The 17,763-nt window shown below is 47.0% G+C and overlaps 1 protein-coding gene across 1 annotated transcript; it reads left to right on the top strand.

The window, feature by feature from the left end:
- The first annotated feature begins 1,140 nt into the window (after nucleotides 1-1,140).
- Nucleotides 1,141-11,769, top strand: Ddrgk1 (DDRGK domain containing 1). The gene is made up of 9 exons (XM_021154328.2): nucleotides 1,141-1,302; nucleotides 2,253-2,459; nucleotides 3,618-3,730; nucleotides 3,969-4,070; nucleotides 7,124-7,246; nucleotides 7,497-7,535; nucleotides 10,541-10,597; nucleotides 11,074-11,122; nucleotides 11,478-11,769. The coding sequence occupies exons 1-9, from the start codon at nucleotides 1,212-1,214 to the stop codon at nucleotides 11,642-11,644; spliced, it is 948 nt and encodes a 315-aa protein (XP_021009987.1). The 5' UTR covers nucleotides 1,141-1,211; the 3' UTR covers nucleotides 11,645-11,769.
- Nucleotides 11,770-17,763: the final 5,994 nt, after the last annotated feature.

The raw sequence follows: 17,763 nt of genomic DNA, 5'->3' as shown, positions 1-17,763 counted from the left end.
GGCCAGCCTGGTCTACAAAGTGAGTTCCAGGACAGCCAGGGCTACACAGAGAAACCCTGTCTCGAAAAAAAAAAAAAAAGAAAGAAAAAAAAGAAAGAAAAAGAAAGAAAAGAAAAGGGAAAGGAAAAGAAAAAGAAAAAGAAAAAAAGAATTCAGGAGCCAAGCAGGTCTGTGGTGCCACATGCCTTTAATTATAACCAAAGAAGAGGCAAGCAGATCCCTCTAAGTTTGTGGCCAGCCTTGTCTACATATTGAGTTCTAGGCCAGGCAGGGCCATATAATGAGAGCTCAAAGAACTAAAACAAAACAACCTATCCTCAAAAGATGGAGGAGCGTCTGGACATCAGGGTGCACACCTGTACTCCCATATAATCCAGGCACTTATGAGGCGGAAGCAAAGGATCAGTTTAAAGTCACCATCTGCTATACAGCAAGTCCAAGGCCAGCCTAGGCTACCAGAGACCCTGTCTCAGAACAAAACCAAACAACAACTAAAGGTGGGGGCCAGGGCTGCGACAAAATTTCAGCAAAGCCTCAACCTTCAGCCGAACATGGGTCTAAATCTCCAAATATACGGAAAGAACGTAGGTGCTAGACTAGATAAAGCTTACCGTAACAGCACTTGCCTGATGCCTGGAAGGCCTTAGGTTTATCAACATTGAGTAACAAATTACAAAATATTCCACATTTACAGAAAGTAATATAATGGATGCAGCTTAATCCCCTACTTACTCGCCCCACTATTTTCTTCCTTTTTCTTTCTTTTTTTCTTAAACACTTATTTTACGTGTATGAGTGCTTCGCAGGTATGCATATCTGTGTATAACATGCGTGCCTGACACTCAAGAGGGTCTGAAGAGGGTTTTGGGTCCCCTGGAATTGAAGTAATAGAAGCTTGTAAGCCACTATGTGGGTGCTGCGAACTGAACCCTGGCCCACTGGAAGAGCAGTCAGCGTCATTAACTGCAGACGACCTCCATGTTGCCAGATAGCCAGAGACGACCTTGAAATGTTGGTCTCCGAGTCTCCACTTCCGAGCACTGGGGTGGCAGGCAAATATAGCATCAGGGATTCTGCAGTTAACTGAGGCCCAGGTCAAACCCAGGGTGGGGGCGGAGCTCAGCGAGAGGCTGGGCAGGGCGGACGGTAGTGGGCGGGGCCTGGCGATCGGAATCCCGCAGGCGCGCTGGCTACGCTGCCCGGTTGTCGTCATGGTGGGGCCCTGGGTGTATCTGGTGGCAGCAGTTTTGCTCATCGGCCTGATCCTCTTCCTGACTCGCAGCCGGGGTCGGGCGGCAGCAGGTAGGAGGTGCCGCCGTCCCAGGGCTGGAGGAATCCGTTTTTCAGAGTTCCTGGGCTTTGGTAGGCCGTCGACTTGTGCGCATGCACTGACGTGCTTTCCTGTGCTTACGAGGAGCTTGTGCGCTGGCCGAGGCAGCTTTGCGCACGCGCCTTAGGACACATTCGGAATTAGCGCGGAGCCCAGTGCTGGGGATGCAACCTAGGAACCAAGCCTGCCTTTCTACTCTGCACCAATTGGAGAGGCTGCCGGTTTTCTAATCCTGCCCAGTGTGTTCTGCTTACCAGGAGTAGGAGGGCTAGGCAGCCTTAGGAAACTGAAAGCATCTCCCGCCAAAGAGGGCACCCATGCTGCTTTGCCTCGCCTCCACCAGGGTTAGAAGGCCAGGTCACTGGCCTGGCACTGATAACATGACAGTCCCCCTCACTAACATTTCACGTAAGTGTAGGAGTTTCTGTATGTCTCTCTGATGCCTGACCCCATAAGCCACCTCAGAGCACCTCTGTGTCCCACGGGCAGAAGAGACAGAAGCTGAGGTAAAGCTGATTGCCAACAAGTCTTCCAGGGAGGGAGGATTCAGCCTCCACTGTGACATGTAGTCTCTGGTTGGCGTACCCTATAAAATCATAACATAGCAAGAAGTAAATGTAATCTTGCAGCGGGCATCGAGCGAGATCTGTAAACCTCAGGGTGAGAGTATCCTCACAGGTCGCCTGAAAGTGGGTTGAGTTCAAGAAGATGAAGATATCAAAGGAGGTAGGAAATGAGAAGTGGGCATCAGGCCAAAGTGTGCGTACAAAAAGGCCTTGACAAACCTAAGTTGGGACTTGGTGCTGTGGGCAGCAATAGTCTGAAGGCGGTTCAGCAGGGGGGATGAGACTCCCAAGATGCTGTGCTTCACTCTCTTGAAGATGGGCTTCTTGACAGTGTTATGATTCCTCCCTCCCAAAAGCTGACAGAGAACCACTGCACAATGAGGAAGAGAGGGCAGGAGCAGGCCAGGTAGGCCGCTCTTTGCCTCAGGAGTCTGAAGAACAGAGAACTGGAAGCAGACCCCGGCGTCGGAGGGACTTGGGCAGCCGTCTACAGGCCCAGCGTCGAGCCCAGCGAGTGGCCTGGGAAGAAGGGGATGAGAATGAGGGTCAAACTGTTATTCCAGGTAAGAGGGCCCAGCCTGGGGGAGGGCTGGATTAAAGGTGTTAAGAAATCCCCCAAGCTAGAGGTACACAAGGAACATGGAGCCAGTGTAGGAAGGACATTTAGTGGTGGGACTGGAGTCTTGGCCTGGGCTTTGGTCCTTGAAGTCAGCATTTCTTAACTCAATCCCTATTCTATTGGGTGTCTCTTCCTTCATCTTGGTTCAGTGCAATTGGCTATAACCCTAGAATAAGTGCTTAGAAATAGAGACATTTCAGCTGACATTTACATCCACACAGCAGATACTGGGAGTCTTACAAAATCCGCATGATTGTGGGAAAGAATGTGTCTTCTCTAGTACTTGAAGTCTGTCTTCTCTAGTTCTTGAAGAAGAGAATTTAGGGGAAATTGGGCTTTTGCTTTGAGTCCTTGGGATTATTAGCCCCTTTGTCTTAAAAAGAAGCCTTCAGTGGATGTGTGTACATGCTTATAATTCCTGCACTCAGAAAACAGAGGCAGGAGCATGGGAAGTTTCAGGCCAGCCATGCTTATATAGCTGTTTCAAAAGCAGCATCCAGCAGCAACAAAGAGGCCCTCTCTTCACCGTCCGTCCTGTCTCAGATTTGGGTCCTATACTCTGAGGCCCAGGCATCAGCGTATCAGTTATTTTCAGCTGGCCCTGGAGTAGTCCTGAGGTTAGGGTTATTTTTTCTGTCTGGCTCTGCTACGATAAAGCATCCTTTATCTTAAAGATAAAGCTCCTTTGGAAGGTTGTAGGTAAGGTTGAAGGAGTCTGAGACATTCATCAGTTCCTGACTAGAACATACAGGATGCTGGATTTATGCAGGAATAAACTTCCTTGGAGGTTTGGCACAGAGAAAGAAATTAGGGACTTCTGCAGGTACATGTGAGTCTCAAAAACATTCGGGTATTGACATCTTACAGCTGTGCAGTATCTAAGTCTCCTTTGTCCCTGTGTGTGGCCTTCCACCACCACCACCCCCAAGTACATAATGTGTTTGTTCTTACGCTGGTATTTGTATGCACATATATGGTAGATGCTTCTGGAAAGCAGAGGTAGGTAGAAACCACCCCCTACCCTATCCCTTAAAGGTCACAAGGGGTGGGGATGAGTCTTCTCTGTCTAGGACTCAGATTGTCTTTGTCTGATCATACCCAGCCCAGGAGGAAGAAGGCATTGAGAAGCCAGCAGAAGTTCACCCAACAGGGAAAATTGGAGCCAAGAAACTACGGAAGCTAGAGGAAAAACAGGCTCGAAAGGCTCAACGAGAGGCAAGCAAGGGGTTGGGGAATAGCTCCAAAGGGTAGGAAAGGAACCAATCTCTAGTTCCCATGACAGACTGCCCTTGGGGTTCCTTTTATGCTGTGCTGGTGTTTACTGTCTCCCTGGCTTTGTGGCCTGCAGTCTTAGCCCTTGTCCTGGCCCAGGCAATGGCTTTCTTTGGCCTCTGTAGGGGGTGAGAAAACTAGCTAGAGGAAGAGGAAATGTGCTATAGAAATCTCTCTCTAGGCAGAGGAGGCTGAACGTGAAGAACGGAAACGCCTAGAGTCCCAACGTGAGGCCGAATGGAAGAAGGAAGAGGAACGGCTTCGCCTGAAGGAAGAACAGAAGGTAAGATTGACCCTGGACCCTGTTGCCTGGCCCATTATTACCTAACCTTGCTCCCAAATGCCTCCATCCTACAAGATAGGCCATGGTATTGGGTATGGTGGTGACTCCTACCTATAATCACTTGAGAAGCTGAGGCAGGAGGACAGCCTGGACTAACTAGCTAACTCCTGTCTTCAAAACTAAGGATTGGCCATGGACCCAGCACAAGGGCCTGCCTCAGAACATCACCTGCAGAAGGAGCATGGCTTTGACCTGAGAGTCTCTTTCAACACCCCCCCCCCATCAATTTTATGTGTATGGGGGTGGGGGTTGAAAAAAAGAGCTGGGTATAGTGGTACAGGCTTTTTATCCAGTACTTTGGGAGTCAGAGACAGGCCAATCTCTTAAGTTCCAGGATGGCCAGAACTATGTAAAGAGATCCTGTCTCCAAAAAACCAAAACAAAACCTTTTACCTGTATGGGTATTTTGCTTGCATGTACGTCTGTACACTGTGAATATGCCTGGTGCCTATAGAGGCCAGAAGACTGGAATTACAAATAGCTGTGAGCCACCATTGGGTTCTAGATTGGAACCCAGGTCCTCTAGAAGAGCGACCAATGCTCTTAAGTGCTGAGCTCCTTCCAGCCCAGAGCTGGGGATTCTTGTGAGCATGAGCTACAGGTACCTAGATATTTGAACAGGGTCAGAGTGTCTGGAACTGAGAAAGCAGCGAGGAACAAAGTCGATAGAGAAGTACAGAGGATCCTGAGATTGTCAGCAGTCTTAGGAGACAGTGAGTGCGTTGGGGCCTAGCATAGGACTAGTGCTGGAGAACTGGAGCCACCATTGAAAGATGATTAATGAATTCTTATTTGCCAGATTATTCTAGAACCTGGTTTCTAAGAAAGGGGGAAGTGCAAACATGTAGTATGCATAAAACACAAGGGCGTCTGGTTGGCTTGTTCCAGAACTCTGTATGTCTGGAGGAAGCCTGGCCATGCACACTGTAGGAATGTCAGTGAAGGGCATGAACAGAGAAAGTTCTTCACCTTTGAGTAACGGTCATGCCTAATATACCTCCTTTGTTCTGGCTTTCTCCCTGTTTTAGTTTTTCATGTATTGGTATATTTCTCACAAGAATAATAGCACATCCTTAAATTAAGTGGCACACTTTATTCTTTATTCAGATGTCTGCCTATACTATGCCTGGTTTAGATAGGAATTGAACCCAGAACTTGGTAGGCAAAAATCCTACCAACTGAGCTTCATGCATCCCCACTGACCCTAGTATTTTATTTTTTTTATTTTATGTATATGGGTGCTTTATCTGCAAATAAGCTCAGAGGCCTGAAGTGGACATCAGATCCCCCTCAACTGTAGTTAGAGACTGTTGTGAGCTCCCATGTGGACGCTGGGAGTTGAACCCAGGTCCTCTGGAAGAGCAGTCAATGCTGCTAACCATCCATCTCTCCAGCCCAGGTATTTTTGTTTTGCAGGGTCATATCTAACACACTGTGTTTGGTCACTTGTTTTGTCTTCTTAGGCCTCTGTGGGGATTGATTGTCAGTTTTTCTTGTTTATCATCTTACTAGCTTTGAAGGATATTGGAAAACTAGTCTGTGAAATGTATCTTGATTTGGATTGGCTAGTTTTTATTTTTATTTTCCTTTATTTGTCTTTTAGATTAAAAAAAAATAGGGGCCATCATATGGGTGCTGACAACCAAACTGGGTTCTCTGCAAGAGCAGCCAGTGTTCTTAACTGCTGAGCCATCTCTCCAGCCCAGATACTTGTTTGTTTGTTTATTATTGTTTGTTTTTGTTTTTGTTTTGTTTTAGATAGGGTTTCTTTGTACAGTATATAGCCTTGGCTGTCCTGGAACTTGCTTTATAAATGAGGCTAGTCTCAAACTCAAGAGGTCAAACTCAAGAGATCCTCCTGCCTCTGCCTCTGCCTCTGCCTCCTAAATGCAGGGACTAAAGGACCACCACACCCTGTTCTAAATTTTATTTTGAATTAATTTGGTTTTTTTTTTTGTTTTGTTTTTGTGGGTGTTTTGTTTTGTTTTGTTTTGAGACAGGGTCTTACTATGTAGAAATAGGCCTAAAACTCTCTGTAGCCCAGGCTGACCTTGAACTTGTACTTTGCTTACCCTGCATTTGGAGTCCTGGGATGACTAGTAATCTGGAGTTATGCTGGGGTTTGCTTCTTGTTGTTGTTGTTGTTGTTGTTGTTGTTGTTGTTGTTGCGGTTTTCTTTGTTTGGTTTTCTTTATCCCCAGGACTGAGTATTGAACACAGAGCCTGTGCATTCCAGGGAAGTGCTCCACTTTTGAACTATTCCTGTATGCTTTTACTGTTTTTCTCCATCTCCTCAGACTTGTGTGGAAATAAGTCACTGTTAGGAAACGGAGATGGGTCAGTGGGTCAGGGCTCACTGCTCTATGGGAGGACCAGAGTTTGGATCCCAGCGCCCTTACCAAGTGGCACACACTGGCAACCCCAGCTCGAGATCTGGTACCCACTTTTGGCCTCCATGGGAGAGGGAGGTGAGCAGAGAGACTGCCTGAGCGGGGGCGAGGCAATCTTCTGATCTGCCGGTTTGGTCTGGGCTGCCACAGAAAGGTGGACCTTCCCGCATCAAGCAAGGCAGTCAGAACAGTTCTTTAGTGAGACTCTCTTCTCACGTGATTCAGAAGCCAGACTACAGTGGGCTGGCTGTGTGCATGGCTGGTAGGAAACAGTGGGCTGACTATGTGCCAGCCGGTAGGGTGTAGAATCTGCTGCTTGTTCAGACCTAGACATGACCAGGAAGAAGTTGCGGCAAGGTTTTCAAGATTTTTTCCTAAGTGACTCTCCTGAGCAAGAGGACAGGGAAAGGGTCCGGGCAGCGTGGCCTGGACAATGGTAGGGCGGATGAGGAGAGCCTTTGCCTGTTGGGTAGCTTGAGACCAAAGGGTGAAAGTCTTGAAGAAGCACCATCTCTGGAGTGCATAAACTTGTATCCTGCAGCCACGGCAACAGATGTGAGCGGGCAGCTGCCCCAAATACCTGCCTCTTCCTCTGGTCCACAGGAGGAGGAAGAGAGGAAGGCTCGGGAGGAGCAGGCCCGGCGGGAGCACGAGGAGTACCTGAAACTGAAGGAGGCCTTCGTGGTAGAAGAAGAAGGTGTTAGCGAGACCATGACTGAGGAGCAGGTGGGCCCGTCACTCCTGGGAGATCTGTGCCATGAGGGTAGTGTGTGTTAAGTCCGAGGCCGCCTACACCACCTTAGACACTTGGGGCTGTATAATGAGAAGCGAGTCGGGTGCCAGTAAGTGTAGGCCCTTACATCTCATGAAAGCAGGTGATGGGGTGGGAACAGAAGACAGGCTGCAGGCGGGCAGCATACGCGGGTGAGCAGGCCTCCAACCAGGGGTGGCACTCACTGCTTTCTCTGCCCTTCAGTCTCACAGCTTCCTGACAGAATTCATCAATTACATCAAGGTAAGAGGCTCAGAGAATTCTGATATCTTTTCCTGCAGGTGAGTATGCGTGTGTCTATGTATATTTTGTATATGTTCTCAGGACCAAGCAGGTGTGTCTGTCTCATTCAATGTTCGATCAGCATGGGCATGGGGTCCAGAAGGGTTGGCTGCTGGTTCTTGGCCAGGAAAGTCCCTTTTCTTCAGACCTAGAAGGTAGAGAAGGACCGAGGTTTGCGTGGGAGCCTCCAATAGCTTCCTAATACTTGACTGACAGTCCCTCTGCTCTTCAGACCCCACGCTCAATGAGTCATCGTGTTTTGAAGTCAGTTCACATGTGTTTTCTGTCAGCTCTGTCACGCTGAGGTTCCACTGAATCGGAACAAATGCTCTGTGGTCCTGACTGGGAGTTTGGGCCTTCAAGAAGAAGTAGGATAGTGTTTTCATTGCAATCCTGAGCAGTTGGCCGTGTCCCTCCATCCACAGCCACTCCACAGGCTGCCCGGATGCTGCTCTGGGTTGCATAAGCACATCCTGATCCGCTTTGCTGCTAAGCAACTTGTCTCCCACAAAGGATGCGAGAAGGGGAGAGGTTTTCAAGTGCAGCTCAGAGGTGCAGAGGCAGCTGAGGGAAGGAGTGCAGAGGGAGCGGGGGCGATACTGGGGGTGGCACCAGGGGCTGCCAAGAAGCTGGGGCTTGCATAATCCTCCCCCACCTCTCCTAAAAGAGAGCAGGGCTTAGATATCTCCCTGCAGCAGTGAGGGACTGGGCTCATGTCTGGGGCCCAGAATCCCTAAGAGGGAGAAGCCATAGCATCTTCCAGAGGGTCCTTTTCCCTTAGGTTGTAAGCCTTCCCCTTTGATGAAGCCCGCACTCCACCCTGGCACACTGCCCTGAGTGTGACTTTTCACAATGTCCTGTTGTTGAGAACTAACTATCTGCCTCTACCTGTAGGTCTAAAATACTTCCTTCACAAGGCCTCCCAGGTAGATTTAGGGGGCAACTTCAATGTTACTCTCATTTCTGCAGGGGCCAGAAGAAAGTTCCTAGGTAGTTCTGGCTCTTGCCTTTGGTGGTTCCCTGGAGATTCTACTCTTGGTGTTCTCCAAACGCTTGGAGGAAGAAAGAGGACTTCTGAAATTCACTCTATCCACCTTCCGCACGCCAAGGGATCTGACCCTTTAGACAGAATTTCAGAAGGAGGAGGGTTTCTGCACACAACCCACTTCATGTGAACAGTAAGGATGTCTGTTCTCCTTCCTACCATGGCTAGGATGTTTGTGCAGCTACACTTTGACTCTAATATTGCCTCAGGCCAGATCCTCAGGAACCAGGCAGCATAGGAGGGGACTCCTGAGATCCTAGTGCCTGGTTTATGTCATAGGTAGAAGCTGCTGGCCAGATCATTTTGCGCTTGCCCACTCCCTGGCCCAGCTGCCTCTTGATTGTATCCTTCCCAACCCTCCCACCCCCACCCCGCACCCCTGCTTGCACATACGGGTTGGCATTCCAACAAGTCACATGCCATATGTAGCTGAGGAGGTGTCACCATGTCATTACTCCCCCAGCTCATTTGCTGTGGAAGATTCACAGAAATGCGAAGGACCGCCTTCTCTCAAATCGTATGCTATATGTGGCAAAGGTGGGGGCAGATGCATGCGTGGACCCAGCTGTGACTCCTTGTGTGAGCTGCTCTGAGCTAAAGTTTCTACTAAGAGTGCAAGAGCAGTCATGAGACACGGGCCAGGACCACAGAGGGAGAACACTGTCACTGCTCACAGGGCTGCTTTGTGTGTGTGTGTGTATAGTGTGGGTGCTCCCGTGTACTGGTGAGCACGGAGATACATATCTGGGGGCCTTCAGGTATTGTTTATTCCTTGGGTACTGTCCACCTTTTTTTTTTCTTGCAAGGAGGAGTGATGTACTTTGTTTCGCTGTTCTGGGACTCACCATGCAGGCTATCCTAGCTGGCCAGTGAGCCAAATAGACTACCTGTCTACCTTTCCAGCAGTGAGGTTCCAAGTACGCAATGCTGCCACACCCAGCAGCTTGCTTGCTTGCTTGCTTTTGAGACAGGATCTCACTCTGTTGACCAGGCTAGTCTTGAGCTCTCAGCAATCCATCGGCCTCTGCCTCCTGAGTGCGAGCACTGCCACTTCCAGCCACACCCAGCTTCTTTATGTGAGATCTAGGTATTGGACTCACGTCCTCAGAAGCACACAAGCACTTGCCTGGCAACCATCTTGCCAGCCCTAGCGATAGTTATTTGGCCATTCCAGGTGAGAGAGGGTTTTGCCTCAGACAGTGTGAAGAGGCTGAGTGAAAAGAAGTGTACACCTCTCAGGACTGTGGAGATCGAAGCAGAAGAATGGGAGGCAAACACAAGAGAGAAACAAGTCTCTGGGCCTTGTGAAAGACCCCAGGCCTGTCATCATCTGGTCTGTGTATGTCTGTTTCACCAGATAGGCTTTTAGGTCAGCGGTAGGTACTGACTCTTGTTTACCATTCCTGCAGTTCTTCTTTTCTCCTTTAAATGTGTGTGAATGCACGGTCTTGAACTCCTGACCTTCCTGACTCTTCTGCCAAACACTGAGGTTACAGACATGCACCACAACACCTGGCTTAGGTAACCATTTTCTAGTTTTAAAAACTTGAAAACAAAAGACCAACTTTTGGGCTGGCAAGATGGCTCAGCAGGTGCAGACACTTGATGTCAAACCTTAAGATCTGAGTTCAGTCCTTGGATTCACATGGTGATTGGAGAGAACCAACTTCTGAAAGTTGTCCTCTGAGCCCTCTACGTGTGTGTTGTTGCACATGTACACACACACACAAACACACACATTAATTAATTAGAAAATGTTGGTTTAAAGAAATGGTGTGTGTGTGTGTGAATGTAGAACCCAGAAGACAGCTCTGCATATTGTTTCACCTTTTTTTTAAAGATAGGGCATCACACTGGCATAGAGCTAGCCAAGTGGTCTCAGCCTCCCTCTCTCTCTCTCTCCTCTCCCTTTTATCTGTAGAAGTCCAAGGTTGTGCTTTTGGAAGATCTGGCTTTCCAGATGGGCCTTAGGACTCAGGTAAGCCTCAGAATATGGAATATAGCTACAGGGTCTGTGGCCAGTAGAGAGTAGGAGGCTGGCCTGAAGATGGTTAAGTCGTGATGCCCTTTCAGACTGTCCCCAACCAAGAGTGAACAGAGTGTAGGGATTTCTTTGCATTCCAGGAATTCTGCATTTCTACAGAGATGAAGAGAACAGGAAAGAAAAAGGAAAGTCAAGCGCTATACAGTCCTGTGGCCAGCGCAGCCCAGATCTAGTTACTTCTTGCCAAAGGTTGTCTTGCCAGGGGACATCTCCACTATTCCTTTTCTGGCTGGAAGAGAGCTTCCATCGGGGCTTGGCATTTCCAACGATCAGAGCTCCTTCAGTCAGGACTCCCTCCTAGGAGAAGCACAGCCACAGCAGGAACGGCACACTAGGGAGAGAGAGGAGGAATGATGGGTCTGTGGGTATGGGAACCACGAAATGAGCTCTGAGACTTTGTTTCCTCACAGGACGCCATAAACCGCATCCAGGACCTGTTGACGGAGGGGACTCTAACAGGTGAGAGCCAAGCCTACAAACATGCCCTGACCTGTGGGGCTGAGTGAGCACAGAGGCCTGCAGACTTATTCCAGAGGCAGCCTGGCCTCTCCGGGGCGGGAGGAATACACAGTGAGGGACACTGAGGAATTGGACTTGGTCACAAGGAAGACCTAGAAGCCTTCGCCTAGCTTTGGAATGAGGCATGGGAAGAAAGGATTTGTGCAACTCACCCACATGGGCTTTGTTGTACCCAGAAAGGCTGACATGAGAACTGAAAGGCTGTAGATCATTTATAAAGGAATAGATGGAAATTCTCAGGTTAGGTAGAGAAAGCCCAGGAGGACTCAGTCCTACTACATGCATGTCCCCACAGGTGTGATTGACGACCGGGGCAAGTTTATCTACATAACCCCAGAGGAACTGGCTGCCGTGGCCAATTTCATCCGACAGCGGGGCCGGGTGTCCATCACAGAGCTTGCCCAGGCCAGCAACTCCCTCATCTCCTGGGGCCAGGACCTCTCTGCCCAGGCTTCAGCCTGACTCCAGTCCTTCCTTGAGTGTATCCTGTGGCCTACATGTGTCTTCATCCTTCTCTAATGCCATCTTGGGGCAGGGATGGAATATGACCAGAAAGTTGTGGATTAAAGGCCTGTGAATACTGCTGAGCTTGTTGTGTGTAGAAGGCCTCACTGGGGTCTCAGATAAGCAGGTAAAATCAAGACCTCAGGGTTTATCTAGAGGTGCCAGAAGTCCCACTCAGGTTTCACAAGAAACCTCTTAACACATTTATTATATTTATGCCCTGCAAGCCCCAATCCCTAGATGAGTACCTTCTCATGGGTAGAGAAAAGTGAAGATTGGGAAGTCTCTCAGGCCATATCTCCTCCAGTTGGTGAGGGAAATCTCACCATCTTATTTACAGACCCAGGAGTTCAGAGTAAGCTGAGAACCCTAGGAAGAAGAGTTAATGAGACATGCCAAAGATAGAGACCAGGAGACATAGGTCCCTCTGAAAGGAAGGTCTCTGGAAAAAAGACTGGCTGGCTGTGTATGAGACAGGGAGAGGAGGAAGGACCAGTGGGGCTGGATGTTCACAGTTCTGACAACACATCACATGAATTCAGCCCTAAATCCTAGACAAGAAAAAGTTGTAGTTGGTGTGGGTGATTCTGCCCACTGCAGGATATGAGGAACATATGCTCAGAAGTGGGTGTGGGATGGAAGATGTGGGACTCTTGCAGGGTCATTTGCTCTGGTTCCTGTGGGGTGTGCATGCGGTGGGCAGCATGCTGTGCTGAGAACGAGACACATTTTTAAATTATTTTATGTGTATGGGGTTTTTGCCTGTGTGGATTTGTGTGCACCATGTGCATGTCTACAGAGTCCAGATGAGGGCATGAGATCCTCTGGTACTGGAATTACAGAGGGTTGTAAGCCACCAGGTGGATTGCTGAGTGCTCTGGAAGAGCAACCAGCTGATGCTCCTAACTTAGCCATGTTTCTAGCCACTTATTACTCTTCTGTGTGTGTGTGTGTGTGTGTGTGTAGACAAAACTTGCTATCTGGCTTGCCTGAGCCATGTCTTTAGCCCCTTGTTTGTTACTTTGGTGTGTGTGTGTTGAGGCAATATTTCACTAGCTGGCTTGAAACTCACTTTATAGACCAAGCTTGCCTTGAACTCGGAGATCTATCTGATTCCCAAGTGCTAGAATTAAAGGCATGCACCAACATGTACAGTCTCCTTTGTTTTTTGAGACAGTAGGCATTTGTAGTCAGTAAACAGAGAAAAGGAAAGGGCTGTATGCATTGTTGGTAAGGCCATTTATAGCCTAGTCTTTGTAAGAGAGGAAAAAAATGCAGATGACCACAGTAAGAGAAGGTAGGAGAGACATAGTTGACAGTAGAGTCAGCCTATCAGTGATTACTTAGTTATACATTAGATCCACCCATGGGTTCTTAGTCCTTTCCTGATAGACTACACACAGAGCAAGTTAAGGAAGAATCTTGATGCCATCAGAATACATCAACAGCAGATTGCCAATGGCAGCAAGGCTCAAAACCCATGGACTACACTGTGAAGACGGGGGAGATGGTTCAGCAGGTAAAAGCACCATCCATAGGAACCTGTTGACCCAGGTTCAGTCTCTGATACCACATATAAAGCTAGGAATGTTACCATGCACCTGTAATCCAGGACTCCTGTGGTGCGATGGTAGCAGAGCCCTCAAATTCAGGGTGCTCTGGACTCAGCCTCCCAGGGGCTGGGATTATAGGTATATATGCCATGCTCCTGCTTCCAGCTTTTAATGATTGGTGATGTTCCAAAGGCTTGATATGAAAGAAAAGGCCTATAACCTGTGTGTGTGTGTGTGTGTGTATGTGTGTGTGTGTACCGCATACATGTAATGCCCATGGAAACCAGAAAACAGCATTGAATCCCCTGGAACTAGAGTTCCAAACAGTTTGAGCTACCATTTGGATTCTAGGAATTGAACCCAGGCTCTGGAAGAGCAGCCAGTGCTTTTATCCACCCAGCCATCTCTACAGCCCCACTACAAGCATATAATCTTTTGTGCATTATGTATTCATTATCTAGTACTTAATCTGTTAATGTAATAAACATATTAAACGAACAGTTCATTAAATAGTAAGTAGCTAACAGTTCACTAAACATGTACAAATTGCTTTCACAACTAGTCAGGTAAAACTTGAAGAATAAAGTGGGCTGGTGGAACACACTTTTAGTCCCAGCACTCAGGAGGCAGGGGCAGGCAGATTTCTGAGTTCGAGGCCAGCCTGGTCTACAGAGTAAGCTCCAGGACAGCCAGGGCTATACAGAGAAACCCTGTCTCGAAAAAACAAAACAAAACAAAATTCTCAGGGCTGTGGATATAGCACATATAGAGTCTCATGTTTGATTTTTAGCACACACAAAAAGTTAATATATAAATATTTTAAACACTTGTTTCTGTTTCTAGATAGGCTCTCATGTAACTCAAGCAAATCTTAGAAGCAGCAGAGGCAAACGTTTCAGAGTGCATTGCTTGCATAGTCTAGTGTGTGGTGCTTTTTGTCTATTGTACTTCAGTGCTGGTCTAATGGCTAGATTTTCAGCACCTCAATGGTGGCTTGATCTTACAGTCATTCAACAAATCTAATTTTTGTCTATTTTATTTTATTTTTTTTAAAGATTTATTTATTATATGTAAATACACTGTAGCTGTCTTCAGACACTCCAGAAGAGGGAGTCAGATCTCGTTACGGATGGTTGTGAGCCACCATGTGGTTGCTGGGATTTGAACTCTGGACCTTCGGAAGAACAATCGGGTGCTCTTACCCACTGAGCCATCTCACCAGCCCTTTTTGTCTATTTTAAACAGGAGCTTACTAAGCTCCAGCCTGAGCTGGCCTTGAACTCTCAAAGTTCTTGTCTCTGCCTTCCAAACACTGGAATCATTGTACACCACTACACTTGGCTCCATGAGCAGATCTTTGACCTGGAGATGTGAGAATGTACTTCAGTATTAGAGTACTTCAATGTGAGGCCCTGCATTTTATCCCCAACACCTAAAAATAAGAGAGTAGATATAAAAGGTGTCCTAAAGAGCCTTGTTCGTTTTGTATCGAGTACAGGGCCAAGAATGAGTACCTAGGTAAGCATTATATGTTGTACATTAATGGTATGAGTGAGTGTGCTTGATTGGTTGTTCATTTTGATGATGGATATTAAACTTGATGCCTTTGATATGCTAAACAGGTACTCAGCCAATATGACCAAATGCAATCAGCCTCCTGGGTGTTAGGATTGAAGGCTTGAGCCACTACATTGGCAATGTCGTGGTATGTGGGGGTATGTCTGTCTGTCTGTCTGTCTGTCTGTTGTACTTAAGGAGGCCAGTGGTATCCCATGGAGTGAGGCAGTTCTGAGTTGCCAGATATGGGTGCTGGAACTGAACTCAGGGCTTCTTCAAGAATAGCAGGTTTGCTAACCACTGGGCCATCTCTCCAGCTCATTTGTTATTTGTTATTTTATTTGTTTGTTATTTGTTTGTTTAAAGCTTTAGTGTGTGTGTGTGTCTCTCTCTGTGTGTGTATCATCTGGTTGCAGGTATCCAAAAAGTGTGTCAGATGGCAGGAGATAGAGTTATAAGTGTCAGGTCTACACATCCCTGGGACTCACTATGTAGACTGAACTGGCTGCCTTCGTCACTTTTGTATTGCTCTGTGAAGAGACACCATGACCAAGACAACCTGTATGGAGGAAAGCATTTAAATGGGGGTTTGCTCACAGTTTCAGAGGGTTGGTTTCTTAGCATTATGGTGGGGAGCGTGGCAACAGGCAGGAAGGCACTGGAGCAGTAGTTGAGAACTCTACATCCTTAATGGCAGGCAGCAGGCAGAGACTGACAGACAGACACACTGGGACTGGGGTGACACACCTCCTCCAACAAGGTCACTCCTAATGACTGATATCAGTAGGAGTCGAAGCATACAAACATGAGCCTGTGGGAGCTGACGTCTTTCAAAACACCACAGAAGCCATGGACTTTTGGTCTTGCCCAGCTGCCTTACTGTCCTATCTTGTGCATATTGTCTCGTATCAAAATAGACTGGAGTAACAAATACAAAGTCATAACTGAGATATTATTGAGCATATTGCCCATAATCATCAGGAAGTTGTTTCCACAACTCAGTTACTGTCCCTACTGGGTGACAACTCAGGAGAAAAGACACGGGCATGGTAAAATGAGAGACAAAGGTAGATAATAAAAGTCTCATTAGGTCATCACCAAGTCTGTCTGTAGTAAATATGTAGAACAAGTGTTTGAAAATTCTGAGCTGGATGAGTGCTGTCTTTTAAAAGTCTGCATGCTTCCATGAAATCGATTGAGTGTCTGTGTAACCCCAGCACATAGGTGCTACATGGTGAGACGCTCACAGCCCTCCTTGGCTACATAGCAGGCTCCAGGGAACTAGAGACTTTTCCTTCAACACAAGACCAAAAAACCTCTTCTGCTTCACAAATAGTAAAGAGAGTTTACTTAAGGTAGTGATAGATATTTCTTTTTATTTTGTATCTTACAAAGAAGTTTACAGTGATCAAGTACAGGTGGCTCCTTAGTATTATAATATAACTCTACTATTATTTTATTTTGTTGTTTTATTATTTAGAAACAAAGTCTTACTGTGTAGACTTGGCAAGCCTAGAACTCTCTATGTAAACCAAGGCTGGCTTTGAGCCAGAGAACTACTTGCATCTGCCGGTACTTGAGATCAAAAGTGTGAGCCATCACTCCCAAAACAAAATTGAATGTTGAGACCTTGGGGAACATAAAAATATAAACAAACTGTCTACTTTGGGGGCTGGAGAGATGACTTAGTGGTTAAGAGCACTGGCTGGTTTTCCAAATGACCCAGGTTCAAATCTCAGCATCCATAAGCCAGTTCACAGCTGTCTGTAATTCTAGTTTAAGGGATGTAACACTCTCACACAGACATATATGGAGGCGTACATTAGTTAAAAACTGATACAAAGCCGGGCGTGGTGGTGTACGCCTTTGATCCCAGCACTTGGGAGGCAGGTGGATTTCTAAGTTCGAGGCCAGCCTGGTCTACAGAGTGAGATCCAGGACAGCCAGGGCTACACAGAGAAACCCTATCTCGAAAAACCAAAAAAAAAAAAAAGTGATACGAATACAGTCATGAATATAGTTTTACATTTTTCTTTACCTTTTGGCTTTCATAGACTGTACATGTAATCAGTTATATAACATCATAAAAGACCTCACCATACTTGGGTCATAACCACTTCAGTTATATTTTTGATATTGGTCTTTTTCAACTTAAGGACCTTTACAGGTCATTTCTATAAATATTTGGTCCAATTTCAAAGGGTTTTTCTCATTAAGTAAGCACTGCTGTTAAAAACGAAAAAAAAGTTTTGGCACATCTCTTTATCCTCAGCACTTTCGAGCAGAGATAGTGGATCTCTGAGTTTAAGGCCAGCCTGATCTACAAAGTGATTTCAAGGACATCAAGGGCTACACAGAGAAATCTTGTCTTAAAACAAGACTTTTTAATACAGAAGCTGGGACAGTAGCTCAGTTGTTAAAGTACACAGTGGGCACCAATATAAATGCCAAGTGCCAGCATATGTCTGTAATTGGGGTGTGTGTGAGGAATATGGCCTACACACCGTTGGGGTAAGTCCAGCCAAACCTGTGAGCTACAGCTTTAGTGAAAGACCTTGTTCCAAGAACCTAGTTGGTGGGGCTGGAGAGATGGCTTAGCAGTTAAGAGCACTCACCGCTCTTCCAGAGGTTCTGAGTTCAATTCCCAGCAATCACATGGTGGCTCACAACCATCTGTAATGAAATTTGATGCACTCTTCTAGTGTGTACTCATATAAATAAAATAAATCTTTAAAACAAAACAAAAAAAAAAAGAATCAAGTTGGTAACTGGGCAGTGGTGGCGCATGTCTTTAATCTTCTTAGCACTTGGGAGGCAGAGGCAGGTGGATTTCTGAGTTCAAGGCAAGCCTGGTCTACAGAGTGAGTTCTAGGATAGCCAGGGCTACACAGAGAAACCCTGTCTCAAAAAAACCAAAAAAAGGGCTGGTGAGATGGCTCAGTGGGTAAGAGCACCCGACTGCTCTTC

This window comes from Mus caroli, chromosome 2, assembly GCF_900094665.2.
Source record: "Mus caroli chromosome 2, CAROLI_EIJ_v1.1, whole genome shotgun sequence".
In the NCBI taxonomy this organism is placed as follows: domain Eukaryota; kingdom Metazoa; phylum Chordata; class Mammalia; order Rodentia; family Muridae; genus Mus; species Mus caroli.
This window is presented reverse-complemented; position numbering and strand designations above follow the sequence as displayed.